At 40.5% G+C, this 16,324-nt stretch overlaps 1 protein-coding gene across 2 annotated transcripts in view; it reads left to right on the top strand.

Annotated features, from left to right (window-relative positions):
- The window catches only part of TPK1 (thiamin pyrophosphokinase 1), a 187,169-nt gene that overhangs the window by 22,449 nt on the left and 148,396 nt on the right, over positions 1 to 16,324 (top strand). The window contains exon 1 of one of the 2 annotated variants that reach the window (XM_042886506.1): positions 1,949 to 2,096. The exons of the other annotated variant lie outside the window; for it this stretch is intronic. Coding sequence (XP_042742440.1) covers positions 2,063 to 2,096 — 34 coding nt within the window. The 5' untranslated portion in view covers positions 1,949 to 2,062. Of the gene's footprint in view, positions 1 to 1,948; positions 2,097 to 16,324 lie in introns of those variants that run through there. 2 annotated transcript variants of the gene reach the window in all.

Raw genomic sequence — 16,324 nt, 5'->3', positions numbered from 1 at the left:
GATGCTTTCCAGTCATTTCACTCCCAGCATGATCTTGTGCGTGTTATTCACTGCTTCAGATTATTCACATTCTTGTCTCTTTATTTTTTTGTAAAGTAAATTCTTTATATGGTTGTGATTTCTCTGCAGAGAGATAAATGTTTTTTCAAGGCCTTGTGCTGTTCGGATGCATTAGCATACCCTGCTTATTATTCTTCTGATATTTTCTGTGAAAAACTTGTGTATCTTTGTTAATGCTAATTGCGCCGGAGTCTTTTGGTGTTTGACCAAAAAAAGCCTTGCAAATGATGTCATTTTTGCAAGGGAAATGTAAAAAGCGTCCTACAGTCTTTGTAAATATAGTGCTTTTGAGTTTTTCCTCTGTAATTTAAAGATTATTTTTGCAGTTGAGAAAGAAGGTGACAATTTTGTTGGAAAAAAAATTGTTTCAGACACTTTTGTCTATATTAATCATGTGGCGTGGACATTTGGGGTACTTTCTAGGACAATTTTAGGGTCTTAGTAGAACTTTAGAACTAAGAACACATAGTTACATATTTGTGTGTGTGTACGTATACTGATAAAGAGGTTTTCCTGTAAGACAGGTAGAAACATAGTCTGATGTTTCATTTTGTTTTTTCAGTGAAAACACCTTGTTACTAGCTAAACCTTGAATCTACAATTAAACCAAATGCCACTGAGAATATACAGGTAATAGTAAAAGGTATTGTCAGGTGAACTAGAGTTTGTAAGAGTGGTGCAGTATTCCCAGGGTTCCATGAGATGTACAAAGGTACTTTTCATTTTAAAAGCTGGAGTGGCACAAAATCAGCATGGTACAGCTGTACAGATTAAAGAAGAACTGTGTGACAGATCTCAAAAAACAGTAGTATACACGTGCTTCTCAAGAAGTTTTTCAGGGTTTTGTACTTGTTCATATTTTGTCTGCAAAGGGAGAAATTATGAAATCATTATTGGGGCGATTATGCACATGAGGATTGATGGAACAGGACATGTGTAGTGGAAAAGATGAGTAGCAGATGAAACTATACCTGGATTTCTGGGTAAATTGCTCATAGGCAGATGGCTAAATTAAATACAATCCACTGTGTAAGTCTGAACTCTCGTTTTTCAAAAGGAAGCTGTTCAAGTAAGAAGTTCTGGAAGTGGTGTAGATGAATATGTGTTCACAGTAAGTGCTGTGGCAGGGGCTGTAATTGTTGAGAAAGGGCATGTCATTGAAGAAGCAATCTGCTTCCTCTGCTTTTGTCTTGTTCAACTTGTTCTAAAAACTGCGCATTCTTGTGTTATTAAACACAAGAGAAGAGCACTGAGAAGGGATGCGAGGAGAAGTATCACAGTAAGAAGCATAGATCAAAGAGAGATAAAGAGCTGCATTCATTTCTGTAAGAGAAGTTTGAGAGCGTGCTTCAATGTGATTGGCATGGCGAGATGCAGCATCTGTCAAACAGACATGGCAATCCTGTGGGCTGTGTGAGGCCCAGCTCAGCTCCTGCTGCAGCCCTGCTGCCATGCTGAGCACGGTGGCCCAGCCCCAGGGCACTGCGAGGGCTCAGGAAGATGCTGACAGTATATGGCGCTATGCTCAACTTGTGAGGAAACTGTGCCCAGTTCTCAAAGATTACAATTTGAGAAGACGTTATATGAAGAAGTATGCTCCCAAATTCAGTGCGTGCCAAAGAATGGTTGGTAAAGACAAAATAGAAATGAGAGAAGTCTGCTATACAGCACAGTTTGTCATTTCCATTAGAGTTATTGATAATGAATATAATATCGTTGAAGAAATGATTTATTTGGTGCCGCTGAAAAAAGCAATTAAATCTCTCCGTTTGTATGAAGCAGTAAAAAGAATACTATAAAGCTATTTTCTTTAACTTTTTTCAGCATATCTGGTGTAACTACTGATGGTGCCCAGTGATGATTGGCAAAAAAGAGTGACTTTGGTCACATTTGGTAATGCAGTTACCTCCAGGAACTCACTTTTGATGAGACGTCTGCATCAGACATCAAGAAAATTGATGTGCAAAAACTTTAAAATTCTAGAAGTTCCTTAGAAGTATGGATGCTGACTGTGGGGCCCGTTTACTTTTCTGAAGGTAGGTGACTAAGCTGGTGTAAATGCTAAAAGGACTTTGCAAAGTAAAATCAAATATGTTATGGAATCAAAAAGAAAATTTGTTCCAGAACCTGAGTATTAAATGTGGCTCACAGATTTAGCATTTTTGATGGATTTGACTATGCATTTAAATGAGTTAAGTGTGTGCCTTCAAGGTGAAAATAACCTCATCTGTGCTATGTTTCAGGCAAAAACAACGTTTGAAATGGCAAATGATGGCAAACAAATTCATGCATTTTGATACGTTGGCTAAAATGTGAAATGTATGCAGCTCTGCTGCATGGAAACATTTTGATAAATTTGAGAGTAGGTTTCAAGATTTCAAAAAAAAATTTTTTTTGCATGTTTGCAACTCTATTTTCAGTTGGCATAAATATATTGCAAACATACAGAGTTGCAGTAGGATATTCAACTCAAAAATTTGTTCATGTCTGTCAGATTACTGTCAAGGATGAAGCACAGGAAGAGTAATATTTCATCAAAAAACTCTGACAAACACCTTTAGAACTTACATCAACCAGTGCCATTGAACTAGCCTTATGTTTTGTAAAAGCAAGGTCAAAAATCCCACTAGTTTTATGTTTTTGTTGCTTTCTCTTGTTCGTGTTTTAATAAATATTCATTAAAAAATAAGCTTAGGTAGGTAAAGTTTATTATAAGTTTTATGTGCGGCCCATGGCAGTTCCTGTTCTCTCAGTGCAACCTAGAAAGCCAAGAAATGGAACAACAATGGTGTAAAGGATATTAAGGATTTTGTGTTGGTGTAGAAAAGATTCCTCACCTCACAGCTTGAAACTTTAGGTGCCTTCACACCTACATGGCTTGAGTTTCATGTCTACACCTCTGTGATTTTTTCTGTCTGAACTCATGCAACATTGCTTTCCTACTGACTCACCTCTGGCACTGAGCATTTTTGCATATGGCCGATAATCTTTCATGCTGGAATTTCCTTCCGTGCCAAAGCTCCCTCTCCCTTTCCTTTCAAACACGAGTTCTTGCATGGGGACCCACAGCTATAGTTCTAGACTAATGTGATAAAAAGCAGTGAAGCATCTTCACTGTTTTTCTGTACACTTGAGCAATTTTATTTATTTGTAGTGCAGATATAGTGGAGTAGAAGCAGAAGTTCTTAACCACGATCTACAAATGGCAAGTTCTGTGACTTCTCCTTTCTGGTGAAATTTTACACAAACGCAAGGCTCCCATCCAGCAGCCCAACCTGTGAGTCCCATGTGCAGGAGACGTTTCCCAGCATGAGGGTGGGTAAATGCCTTAGGTGCGGGAAGGGGCTGCACCTCTGGAGTAGTGCTGGACCAGGGACTGCCTTTTGTAGCTCATTTACTCGCATAGCATGCTGCAGGACTGATCAAGAGATTTGGGGCTGATTAGAATCATAGAATCATAGAATCGCAAGGTTGGAAACGACCTGCAAGATCATCTAGTCCAACCACCCTCCCATTCCCAGTACCACAAGCTACTAAACCATATCTCGTAATTAGCAAACTAGCATATTAGCAAACCAAACATATATGCCTTACAGATACAACCCCGTGTTTTCATTTTTGTCTGTCGCCATCATTAGCATGCGTTCGCATTAGATTTTTAGTAACTGTGGCTGTAATCAGTGAATTAACATTCATATGAATATACAAATGTGTAGAAAAAGCACAGCTGTAATCTCTGAAGATGTGATATAAGAGTGGATGCAAATTAGCCCGTGGATTTGCATCTTGATAAAACTGTGACGCAGAGAGAGAGGTGATGCAGTTCTGAAATAAGCTACAAATCCATGGTGAGTGTTTCAACTGCTGTTTCTGACTGCCTTGAAGAAGTCTCACTGTGCTTAGGAGAAGTGCAAGCAAATTAAAGAAATTGTTCTGGTAAGCAAGTTAGATTATTTAATAGCCTTTAAACCTTTTGTTTGTTAACTACAAATTCCAAAAATTTGTAGGGGTTTAAAACTGTTGAAAATCTTGATTACTAGAACTCCAGTTTAGCATCTTCTGTTCTTTGACTATTTGGGATTGGAAAAGGCACTATGTGTATGAAATACACATTTTCTCCATAAAATTGACTGAGCTCTTATGGAGTTAAAAACATTTAAGATTTGTTTGTTGTATTTTGATAGTTCACCTTTGATTACTCTTTAATCCTTTACCCACAAAATTGTTGGTCCTTACTGTTTTCTCATGCACTGGTAATAAGAGATGAGGAAAATATTATGAGTAAGCAGATTGATTTCAGTGCCAAATATTGTTTGTTTTTGTTTGTTTGTTTGTTTAGAAACCAATTTTGCAAATACTTAAGGTCTCTATAAATTTCAATTAAGAAGGTGGCAAGCAAACAAGTTTTTGGCTTAATTCTCTAATTCTTCAGATTTGTGTAATGGGTTTCTGATATGCATTCCCACACAGAGACCCACCAGTTTCAAATGGACTGTGTACATTTTTGTTCCATGGTTTTCAGCATAGTCTGAAGTTTATGGCTTACCTGGGAAGATAATTTCAGCCTCTTATTCACTGAGAGCACTGCTTCTCATGTAAATTGCTGCAAATCCCTTTACTTAGTGAGGCCAACTCTGAGATGAGAATAATGCTTACACACCTTTCTAAAGCGATTTCAAACCCAGAAATGGCAAAAGAAGTTTGAAGCACTATTATTAAACACAGTTTTCAGATAGGATAAGGAAGAAGAGAGAGAATTGTCTTTAGTTTTTTTGTTTTTCCTCAACATCCCTGCTCAGAATGTATTAACTCACTGGTGAGGGTGTATTTTCTGTACCTCTCTGAATCTGATAAACAGCTGATGAAAATCTTTTACAGTTTGCAGTCCTGTAGTTCAGTCTACGTAAGTTAAGCATTTCCTCTCTGAGCTGACCCAAATGTTGCTTAATGCATAAACCATCATTTGTGAAGGGGCCTGTAGAACCCGTTTCCTTTTTAGTAACTTCTGTTCTATGGGGGGATAGCTGTGGTATGGCCATTAGCCAACTGGCAGTTGTAACGTCTTATATTTAATTCCATGAAAACTACCATACCATGCTACAAGGAGCACAGTAACACTGATGGAGTAAGCAGTATTTTTCAGCACAGTCCTCACCATTAGCTATGCATTTTCGTCTGCATTGAACAAGAGCCTACGTGCCACGCTCGTTAAAATTTGCACCAGCAGAGGTGACCCGCTGTCACTTTAGCCACTGCTGAAATGCCACAACCACCACCTCACTGTGTTCACATCCACTGTTTGGTTTCCATAAAAGTTCAGGATGCCTTAATGAATGTCAGTGTAATTTTTTCGTCATTCAGTTCTACCCCTTTGCTTCATCTGTACTTCCACATCAGATGCCATTTTGTCATACAGCCCTTCTGCTGCCGTCCGACTCAAGGAACAGAATGTCATGGAATTTTGGCAGGAAGGCTCAACCTCTACTTCTATACCATCAACATCCACTTCTTGTGTCGTGGATGAAAATAACAAAATAGGAGGCATTACTTTTGGAGCCGCCCTTGTATTAGCAGTACTGTTTTGGTCCATGGAGCAGGTGAAGAAAGCCAGTAGTTTCTTCAGGCAGTCATATTAGAAAAATGATTAGAGTGAGAGGTAATGTGATATTGATTTTAATCATCCTTTCGTTTTTAAGCCTTTAGGATTTGCATTTTTAGGTGTAACTTCTTAGCTGTAAAAGCCAGAAATTTTCTTTAAATAAATGGAAGTTGATGGTGAGACTGTAAGTGGAACATTTTCAACACAGAAAATGGCAAAATCCCATTGATCTTTATATTCATCAAACGCTGCTGTCTGTTACTTTTGTTTCTTCCTGAAAATACGATTCAGACTGTGTCGGTTTTCTGCTGTGTTCTTGTGCTCACAACAATGCTGATTTGGCGGAGGTTCCAGTGGAGGACCAAAACACATTTTAAATGGAAGCAAGTGCAAAGCTCCCCTGAAGTGGATGACTGCCTTAGGGTTTAAATCAAAGCCTGTGCAACAGTGCCAATTTGGTGGGCTTTTTAGGAGTGGGTTGTGGTCACTGGCCTTTCAGACTGGGTGGCAGTGTTGAATGTTTGAGCTGGTTTTAAAGGGCAGCGATTAATTGCTGAGCTCTTCATACCTCCTTTCTGAACACCATTCTGAGACAGTGTGGAGCATTGCGCGTTTTTTAAGAAACTTGAGGAAGCAAATAGAAAAAGCAGCTGGATACAAATGCAGTTCTGTGGAGGTTTTGAATGATCACAAAAGCTATTGTGAATTTGGACAGGATAGAAGTCTAAACAGCAGGATAAGCGTTGAAGGCCACTTGAAATAGTGAAAGAAACCAGAAGAAATCAGGGTGAAATTATTTTGCGATGGTCTTTTATATTAACTGCAGGAAAAGCAATAAATATATTTACAATATGAAGTTGAATATAGGGAACCTAAATTAGGTCTCAGAGAGAGATATTATTTATTTAAAAATGAGATGTTCACTAAGGCAGTCACAATGCTTTTCTGCTGTATGGATTTGTAGTTGTGAAATGGTTGTTCCCCGTAACTCTTAATGAAGCTTGGCAGTTTTAGTATTGAAGTTGAAGGAGCTGGTTGAGAAGAGACTTTGCTAACAGGGACCTCTCTTAATGATCCCAGAGCTCATCTTTGCTTACAGGCTTTATGTGGAAGAGAGGAAGAAATAAACAGTTGTCTTTAATCATATATGATCTGCATGTCAGAGAAAAGGAAAGTTAAGAGTTAGTGAATGTTGTGAATTTGTGGTCATTGCCTTTACTCCCTGCATCTGTTAGAAGGATTCTCGGGACAATCACAGAAGACTTTATCGCGTTCATTGCTCCTTACCAGAACCTTGCTCCTACCACCACCACCACCACTGCTGAGGCAGACTGTTGTCCTGACCTTTGCAAAAGCCTCATATGCTTCCTGAGTGTTTCAGGTGGCACTCCGGATTCTGCATCAGATTCTCCCTCCAAAGTTTAGAAAAATCCACTTTGGTAAAGCTTGAAGACTGAGAAGGAGGTATGAGCTCTGACATCTGGCTGGCATACAGCCAGAACAGGCTGCAGGTATTACAGAACCATTGTATCATCATGGAATTACATTGAAGCATACAAGTTAAATCAGTAGGAGTTTTCTTATTGATCTCACCAATAATTCCAGAGGAGTAAATAATTGGTGGTTGCAGAGGTCACTTAAATAATTTACGTAACTTGTAAACTCAGTGAGCCTTCTGAATATGAAAAACAACTGACTCTGGAGTCCACTCTGGTTGAATGCTTGCTCTGTGCATGTGGACGCGTCCTTGATTACCAAGCAAGAGTTCAAGACAATGAGGGATACCATATTTCCTTGGAATGGTTGGGGGGAAATAGGAAAACACAGCTTCACAAACTTACGAAAGCAGTTAGGCTGGAATCTGTGTTTGATTTGTGATTTTTATTTTTATTTTTAAATATAAAATCATTTTGAGTAATATAAGGGAACTTTTATTTTTAAATATTTGCTCAGTTGATGACTAGAAATGTCATCTTCCTGCAGCTACATAATTCCTTTTTTCTCTGTTTCTGAACATGAGATGTTACTCTCTGAACTCACAACTTTGTTCTGGAGTTTAACCCCAGGAATATTGATTGAATTCACACAGAACTTTTAGCCACAGGGCCTAGGCTTGGGTGTGATAGTTAGACTGTGTAGACAGGGCAGTGGGAGAACTTGGTGTTTAGAGAGAGCACATTACTTCAGAAAAAAAGGTGCTGACCAGGAATCTGGCTGTAGTCAGTGGGAATACTGTGAGGAAGGGGAAAGAAGAGGCATCTAAAATATTGTTCTGATGAACTTAGTCATCTTTTGCTGTGTTGCAGGAAGTGATTTTTCTCCTTTTGGAATTCCATGTGCCAAATCTTCTGAGAACAAACAGAACCACTCTGCTCACCTGAAAGATACCTCACCAAACCAGAGGTTATGTTTTTGTCTGAAAGAGCATCGCAAAGGAAACAACAGTGGATATAATGTTCTTGTAAAAGCAATGAGGAAGTTTTTATTCAAGTATTTACTATGTAATGCAATTGTGAAGTACTCAATCGGTTATTTATTATGTAATACCATGAGTATTTATTCAAGGTGCGAAAGGGAAGTTTGGATAAGTAGACTGTGGAATAGACTGTATCCAAGCCAGTGGACTGCAGAGTCAAACTTCCACACGCTGTTTTCTTTTTATCTCTTTTCTTTTGAGCTCTTCTATGAAAATTATTCAAGTAATTTATTGAACTTTTGAAGCAGAGGGGGAATGTCTGCTTCCTTGAGAATAATGTCATGTATTGTGGGGAGACAAGCTGTTTGACTGAAGAGGGATTTGGATGTGAGTTCCCTCTGGTAGAGGAGGAACCTGAGCGTGGGTCATCAGCTTCCTGAGGGACTGCTCCAATAATTAATCTGTGCTGGTAAAATGTATAGTTTATTCCCAGTTTTTAGAAAGTAGTTGATGCTGTGAAACCAAATCTCTGAGATTTGCTCTGAGAACAAGCACTTCAAATGTGCCCTTGAAATCAGATCTGCAGAGAAACATCTAGTTGGGGGATAGGAATGGTTCTAAGATTAAAGAAAGTATCAGCCTGTGTCAGCCTCGTAAATGCCAGGTGCATCTTGTTGCAGCTAGAAACCAAACCTTCATGTGCCAAGGAAATGAAATGTTAATGCCAGAAATGTCAGTGGAGTGCTTTGTTGCAGCAGAGCAACAAAATGCTAAGAAGTCAAGAACTTAGTTTTCACGTGAATCTTACACTTTATTCAGCACTCCGATATGTAAATCATTAGTTTTCTATGGAATCTTGTTATTCCTTTTAGAAGGCACAAAGAATATACTTTAGATAGGTAAGATAAAGTGTTGATATGCTATTCACAAAGCTATGCTTCTGAGTGTTTGCTTAGGGTTTTGTGTTCTGCACCAGCTTGCAAAAAAGACTGCTGAATACCTTCATCTTCGTTCTGTGCCTTCTTATTCCTTGATGTCGCCTTACTCCTACAGTGTGCACATTGAGCTGTTGCAGTAACTGAAGTTCTCAAATCATCCAGGGAGTTTGTATGCTGACTTTTATTCCTAGAAATAGAGACGTCCCAGATAGCAAGTGCTGTAAGTATGCATGCAGACAATGTGAGAATGCATTTTGAAAATGCAAGGAGATGCTATATTTGACATGACTATTGATTAGCTGGAATGGAAGCAAACTTTCTCGTTTTTTTTCAAGTTTTGGAACTTACTTGAATAGTAGTAATAATTCTGGGGGCACTGAGGGTCACTGATTCCCGAAGTTTCTCTAAAGTGAAGAGATTTTATTATCTTGTAAAGGGAAAGTGTTAAAACTGATTTATAATAATTCGTGCTGATTTTTCAGCTTGAAGATAGAATGGAAATTTCATTGATTTTCTCTTGATCTGTTTGCATTTTCACTTTGGTGCAGACTTAGACTCCCATCAAAATGATCACTGTGTAGATAAGTTAAACAAATTTACTGTAACAGTGTCAATATTTTTATGGCAAGTCTGTGTGTCCAATTCTTGGCTTTTTAAAGTTTCCACTTTTAGCAAGTTTGCTGATAATACAAAGCTGGGAGAAGTGGCTGATGCACCAGAAGGCTGAAGACAGGCTGAAGAGTTGAGCAGGGAGGAAACTTATGAGGTTCGAACAGGATAAGTGTAGAGTCCTGCACCTGGGGAAGAATTACCACACACATAAGTACATGTTAGGGGCTGACCTGCTGGAAAGGAACTCTATGGAGAAGAACCTAGATGTCCTGGTGGACTATGGGTCCATAGTCATAGGTTGACTATGAACCATTAGTGTGCCCTTGTGGCCAAGAAGTCTAATGTTATCCTGGAGTGCATTAGAATGAGCATGGCCAGCAGACTGGGGATGTTCTCCTCCTCAGCCTGTCTTGTAGGGGGAGGTGCTCCAGTACCCTGATCATCTTTGTGGCTCCTCTGGACCCTCTCCAACAGCTCTCTGTCTTTCTTGTACTGGGGGTTCCAGACCTGGACACAGTACTGCAGATGGGGCCGCACAAGAGCTGTGTAGAAGGGGACAATCACCTCCCTGTCCCTGCTGGCCACCTCTCTTCTGATGGAGCCCAGGATACCATTTGCCTTCTGAGCTGCAAGAGCACACTGCTGGATCATGTTCAGTTTCTCATCCATCAGTATCCCCAGGTAATTCTCTGCAGGGCTGCTCTCAAGGACTGCTCGGATTCCTCCAGCCAAGTGCCAAACCTTGCACTTTGCTGTGCTGAACCTCATCAGGTTCACCCAGGCCCACCTTTCCAGCCTCTCTAGGTCCCTCTAAATGGCATCCCTTCCTTCCACCATGTTAACTGCACCACTCAGCTTGGTGTCATCAGCAAATTGCTGTGGATGCACTCGATTTTGTCATCGCTGTCATTGATAAAGACATTACGGAGCACCGGTCCCAAGACAGAGCCCTGGGGGACGCCACTCATTACCAGCCTCCACCATCAAAGGCCTTGCTCAAGTCCAGCTAAATGACATCAGTCTCCTTTCCTTTGTCCACCGATGCCGTCACTCCATCACAGAAGGCCACCAGATTGGTCAAGCATGACCTTCCCTTGGTGAAGCCGGGCTGGCTGTCTTGGATCACACGCTCATTCCTCATGTGATCAAGCATGTCATCCAGGAGGATCTGCTGCATGATCTTCCCAGGCACAGAGATGAGACTCACCGGCCTGTAGTTCCCTGGGTCCTCCTTGCTCCCTTTCTTGTCAATGGCAGTGGCCTGACCCTTCCTCCAGTCATCCAGGACCTCACCTGGCAGCCACAACTTCTCAAATATGAAGGACAGTGGCTTGGTAACCACCTCAGCCAGCTCCTTCAGAACTCTGGGATGCAGCCATCCGGCCCCATAGACTTGTACGCATTCAGTCTCATCAGGCAGTCTCGGACTTGCTCTGCTCTTATAGTGGGGGTGGGGGGGCTGATAAGTGGCTTGGAATCACCTCTCTAGATTAAGTTATCTTAGTCTACACTTAAAGGCAAGGTTCCCAAAGACAAGAGATACATCATCTTCCTAAGCAATGTATTCCACTTGTTTTCCACTCAACCTTTTCTTCATCTGTTGAATTCAGTTCTCCTTTTACATTTACTAGAGGAGGCACACTCGCTTTGGCCTGTCTCTTCTGGTCAATGTACCTGTAGAAAGTCTTCATACTGTTTTTCACATCCCTCGCTAAGTTCAGTTCTGCCTGCGCCTTGGCTTTCCTGATCCCACATCTGCAAGTCCGGACGGCATCCCTGTATTCTTCCCAGGTGACAGGCTCTTGTTTCCAGAGCTTGTACACACTTTTCTTTGCCCTCAGTGTGCCCAGCAGATCCTTGCCGAACCATGCTGGTTTCCTACCTCCTCTGCCTGTTTTCTTATTCAGAGGGGTGAAGAGCTCTTGTGTTCTCAGAAGGGCATCCTTGAAGAGTAGCCAGCTCTCCTCAACATCTTCTTTAAGGACAGCATCCCAGGGGATTTTGGCCAGTAATCCATTAAACAGCTTAAAGTTTGCTCTTCCAAGAGACATATTCTAGAGAATCTGTTTTAGAAGAAGGGATGGACTAGATGTTTGGATGAGATCACTGGAAATCTCTACAGTTCTGTGATTTTGTGATTGGTATCAAACTTAGATCATTTATTATCTCAGAAAGTGTCTGCAAAACACAAAGCTTAATATTTAGCGTGTATACTTAGAATGAGACAATTGCAGCAAAATACCTATGCTCTTTACAGAGCGGATTTGACTGGAAGAGACCTCTGGGTCCATCTGCTCCAACCCCTGCTCAAGTATGGTCCCAGGCTCATGTGCAGGCGGCTTTTAAGATCTCCCAGAAGGAGACCCCACAGCCTTTCTGGGCAGCACACACTGGGGCTCCACGCCCACAAAGCACAGAAATGTTTCCTGATAAGTCAGAGGTAACCTCCTTTATTCCAGCCTATGCCAATCACCTATTGTCCTGGCAAGTGGCTCCACTGGAAAGACCCTGACTATGTCCTGATTGCGCCCTTTCTTCAGGGGTTTATAGGCATTGTGTCCAGTTGAACAGTCCCAGCTCTCTTAGCCTCTCCTCACATGAGAGGTGCTCCCGTTCGTGATGTTGGTAGCCCTTCATTGGAATGTCTGCAGTATGTCCATGTCTCTCTTGTATAGGGAACCCAGAAATGGACATAGCACTCCAGGTGCAGCCTCACCAATGCTGAAGGTGGAAAGGATCACCTCTATTGAAGTGCCGGTGATGCTTTGCCCAATGTAGCCCAGAATACCTTGAGCCTTGTTAGTGTCCAAGTTACTCTCTTAATGCCTATCTAAAATTTGAAATCTTGGGATTCAAGAAAGTCCACCACCGGGTGCCACTGAAGAGCAGAATGTTATGATGACTCTTGAATGACTGAAGTGTATCAGAGTTCAGTCTTGTTCAGGGAGAGTAAAACAAATGTTTAACCAGTACTAGAACAGGGAAGTCTGCCCTCCAAGGCAAAATACACATGCTATTAACGGTCCTGCATTATTCCTGCCAGATCATGGGCATGCTCAGGTTGTTTGTACTAAATACTTTGGCCTGATACTGATGGATAATGTAAGGCACCAGAAGGGGAGCAGGGTTCTGACTCGCCAAAGCAGCGCAATCAGTGTTCCCTTCACAATGAAAATGAGGGTTTGTATTGTAATTTCTGCAATCCACGTACCGATTACTTGCAGAGTTACTGATTATGCCCCCACTATTCAAGAAACTTCCTCCATGGTGCTAGTAGGCCACACCACTTTGGTCCTGTGTACACCTTCCAAGGCCACTTAACTAGTTCAGGACTTTCAGAGTCCTTCCTGTAAATGACCTCTTTCATCCTTAGTTCGCGTGTATATGTTTGTCGACCTTCCATATTATCCCACATTGTTATTCCTTATTACTCCATTCTGAACAAGCACACCTCTTTCATTTGCCGTGTAAGCTTACACACAGCAACTTGCCATTGTGATAGCATCTGGTTCTCATTGCCATCTCTAATGGCGATGTAATCCTTGCTGCATGGCTGGGTGGGGTGTGATGGAAGCTGGCTTTGACATCTCAGTGCCGTTAACCATAACACCTTCTGTCCCCATGTCCCATAGTCTTAATAACTGCAGAGGGACGCTTTCTCTCAGTTTTGTTTAAATCTTTGTACTAGATCCATTAATTCAGCTGCTATACATGGGTGAGCCGTACTATGTATTGCTGTTTCAGCAGGTGGCCGTCCCTCAGGTGGTACACCTGCTGGTCTTCCCTGGAAAGTTTTAGTTTTAGTTTCAGTATATGTCACATTTCTAAAGGTTCCAGTTGTACTAGAGCCTCAAGTTTTGTCACCTTTGTCATTTTCCTTGAGATTACATTAATAGATTCCAATTCACCAGGAGCATTTTCAATTTCTTTCTTACCTTTTCATCTAGTTATGTTACAAGGATCCCATTGCTCCAGACTCGAATCATCTTTTAAGACTGTGGGTCATATTTTCTTCACTGGTAGACTCCTATCAATAGCTAGATTCCTACCTAGATAGAGCACCAGGTGCTCTATCATCAGTTCAAACCATGACTTAACAGTTCCTCTACAGTAACCTTTACAACCAATTTTTCAGTCCACACTGATAATTTCTGATTGTTGGCAAACTGCATTTAAATTAGAAAGTTTAATGAAAGAGAAATAACACCATAAATCGATTCAGTAGCTTTGCTTTGCTTATCTGTAGCAGCGCCCTTATCATTTTTCACTGCAGTGCGTGAATGTTACTTTGTTATCCTGTTTTCATGAACCACGTTTTTTTTTAAATTTCATTAAGAGAGTTTCTCACTAATTATAACTTCTGTGGCATCCTTAGAATCCCCATTTCAGTGTTAATTCTTTCACAGTATAAGAAACTTCAATTGCTATATGGAGAACAGTCTCAGACTCTTGCTTAGCTGTCTTTTGTCAGTGTCAGTATTTTGGAACTGTGAAAAATCTCCATGTTCTGTCCCATATGCTTTGACATTTGAATAAGAGTGAAAGTTTATTTAGAAAAAAATGAACTTGTGGGGTAGAAATTTCCTGATTGGTGATACTTGAAAACAAATCACTCTTTTTAAAAAATCATGGAAAGTAGACCAATGTGAGAGCATCAATAAGAGTGTCTCTGTGCTGTCCATAAGGGAAGGAGTTTTCTGAGGGGTCATTTTGAGCATTTCACTCAGAAGTTTGTTCTATATCTGGTCTCTCATGTACGTGATCAGAAATTCACAAGTCTCTGCAGCATCTTTTGCAAGGATCTTGATAAATATCTAGCTGTATTTCAACGAATGCAGGAATTTTCTGAAAATGCTGTCTTTCAGCTTTTTACCTATGTTAAATTCATGAAATACTTTTCTAGTGGCAAAATTCGTTTTCTTCCCTCTTTGCTAAATCTGCCTCTCTTCGTAGAAGATTCTTGGCTGATCATTGAAAGTGTGAGGAATGGCTCTCCTGCAGGCAAACAGTAAAACACAAAAAATATCGCTTAGCAGAAGGTCCTTTCTGAAGTCTGGGTGTGGAAGTCATATTTTGTTAGCACCTTGAGGCAGGACAGTATCTTAGCACAAGTTCCCTGGGCTGCTCACATCATTTCACGAATAAAGTGTCTAGCGGAGTTTTTTCCTAAAGGCTTCTTCATTTGAAGTAATTAAAGCTTTTTTTTTCTTCTGAAAATTCAGTAGCCAGAAGGCTCTGAGTGTGCAGAGTGGCTTCTAGAGATATTACTCTAAAATTGAAGGGAAGCAAAGAAGAGACATGTATTGCTTTACTGGCTACCAGACAAAACATTGCATTTTAGAATATATACACCTTTTGAATATTATTGTGGCAGACAAATGGCTTGAAGACTGGCATGTGACAAGGGGATGCCAATAAAAATGCATAATGATATTTTATATATATGTATTGCATAGCTAGATGAGTATAGTATGACAGAAAGAAGCCACCAAGGCTTTTAGAAGAGTAAATGAGTGCTCTAAAACCTACTAGAATTCTTGTGACTGAATTAAAGACACTAGTAGGCTATCAGGGAGGTTCACACCACCTTTGAGTAAAATCCTTTCTAAGCAACAATGAGAAAAGCTTTGTCAAAGAGTGCAGCTGAATAGAAGTAAAAAAGAAGGGAACTAACAGTTTCCAGAAGGAATGAGTTTGATCACTGACTGTTGCAGAGAAACACAAAGGAATTATTGGTTGATTTGCAACCTTGAAAAGTAAGGAAGCAGCTCTCTGTGTTGCAGCAGGATTAAAATGATCCAGCTTTACCCAAAGATTGGGAGTTTTCCAAGACTGCTTAAAGACTATGGCTGAGGTGAACAGTTTTTCTTAACCATATTTTTTTGCGTATAACTTGCTGTTGATGTAGCTGTGCACCTGTTATGTCTGTTATGCATGCAAGACTGTAAGATATAAATACAGCAGCTAGGACAAGAGGTGGATGAGACTGGAAATTCCACATTGATGTAAATATCAAGAATAATCTGGAGTCACTGTATGGAGGAATTTACTCTTTTCTCCTTGTGCTGTAGGTGAGTGAATTTGCTCAATCTGCAAAAGTTGAAGAGAATTACATAATGAAAGAGAAATTTACGCTAAAAATTGATGAAGCTGTGCAAAGGACCAACTTGTTCTACCTCTAAGAAAAAGCCAACAAAAGCTTCTTCAGTGTAGATAGCCAGGTTTGGGGGCAAGTTACATTTTACTGCTGAATTCTTGCTTGCAGAATTCTCTTTCCCATTAGTCTGAACTGTGCACGGTTTTGTCAGTGGTTGGGTCAGACTGATAATTATGTTTGTTGAGAAAGGTAGATAGTTCTGGAGATAGGTGCTTCCTAATTTGTTAAGGGCTTTAAAGATAAGTGATCTTAAAGTAAATTTGCTTTCAGAGGAATAGGCAGTAGAGTGCTCGGAGCACTGGCAAAGTGAGCTCTTGTCAGGTTTTCTCAGATGTATGCTGCGTATTCCATCCATTGACATGATATTTGACATCAGCAGTTCCAGCTTCTTAATAGCTTTTATGGTAGTGGTTGTAAATTACTGCAGTCCAATTTTATTACTGTTTTGTATCTACCGAGGGCTGTGTCCTTTTTGCAGCTTTGCATTAGCTCACTGAGCACCATTAAAATATTGACATTTGGTCTCATTTTGGTAGCATCAG

This window comes from Lagopus leucura, unplaced genomic scaffold, assembly GCF_019238085.1.
Source record: "Lagopus leucura isolate 7727_CA_CO unplaced genomic scaffold, USGS_WTPT01 Super-Scaffold_100058, whole genome shotgun sequence".
In the NCBI taxonomy this organism is placed as follows: domain Eukaryota; kingdom Metazoa; phylum Chordata; class Aves; order Galliformes; family Phasianidae; genus Lagopus; species Lagopus leucura.
This window is presented reverse-complemented; position numbering and strand designations above follow the sequence as displayed.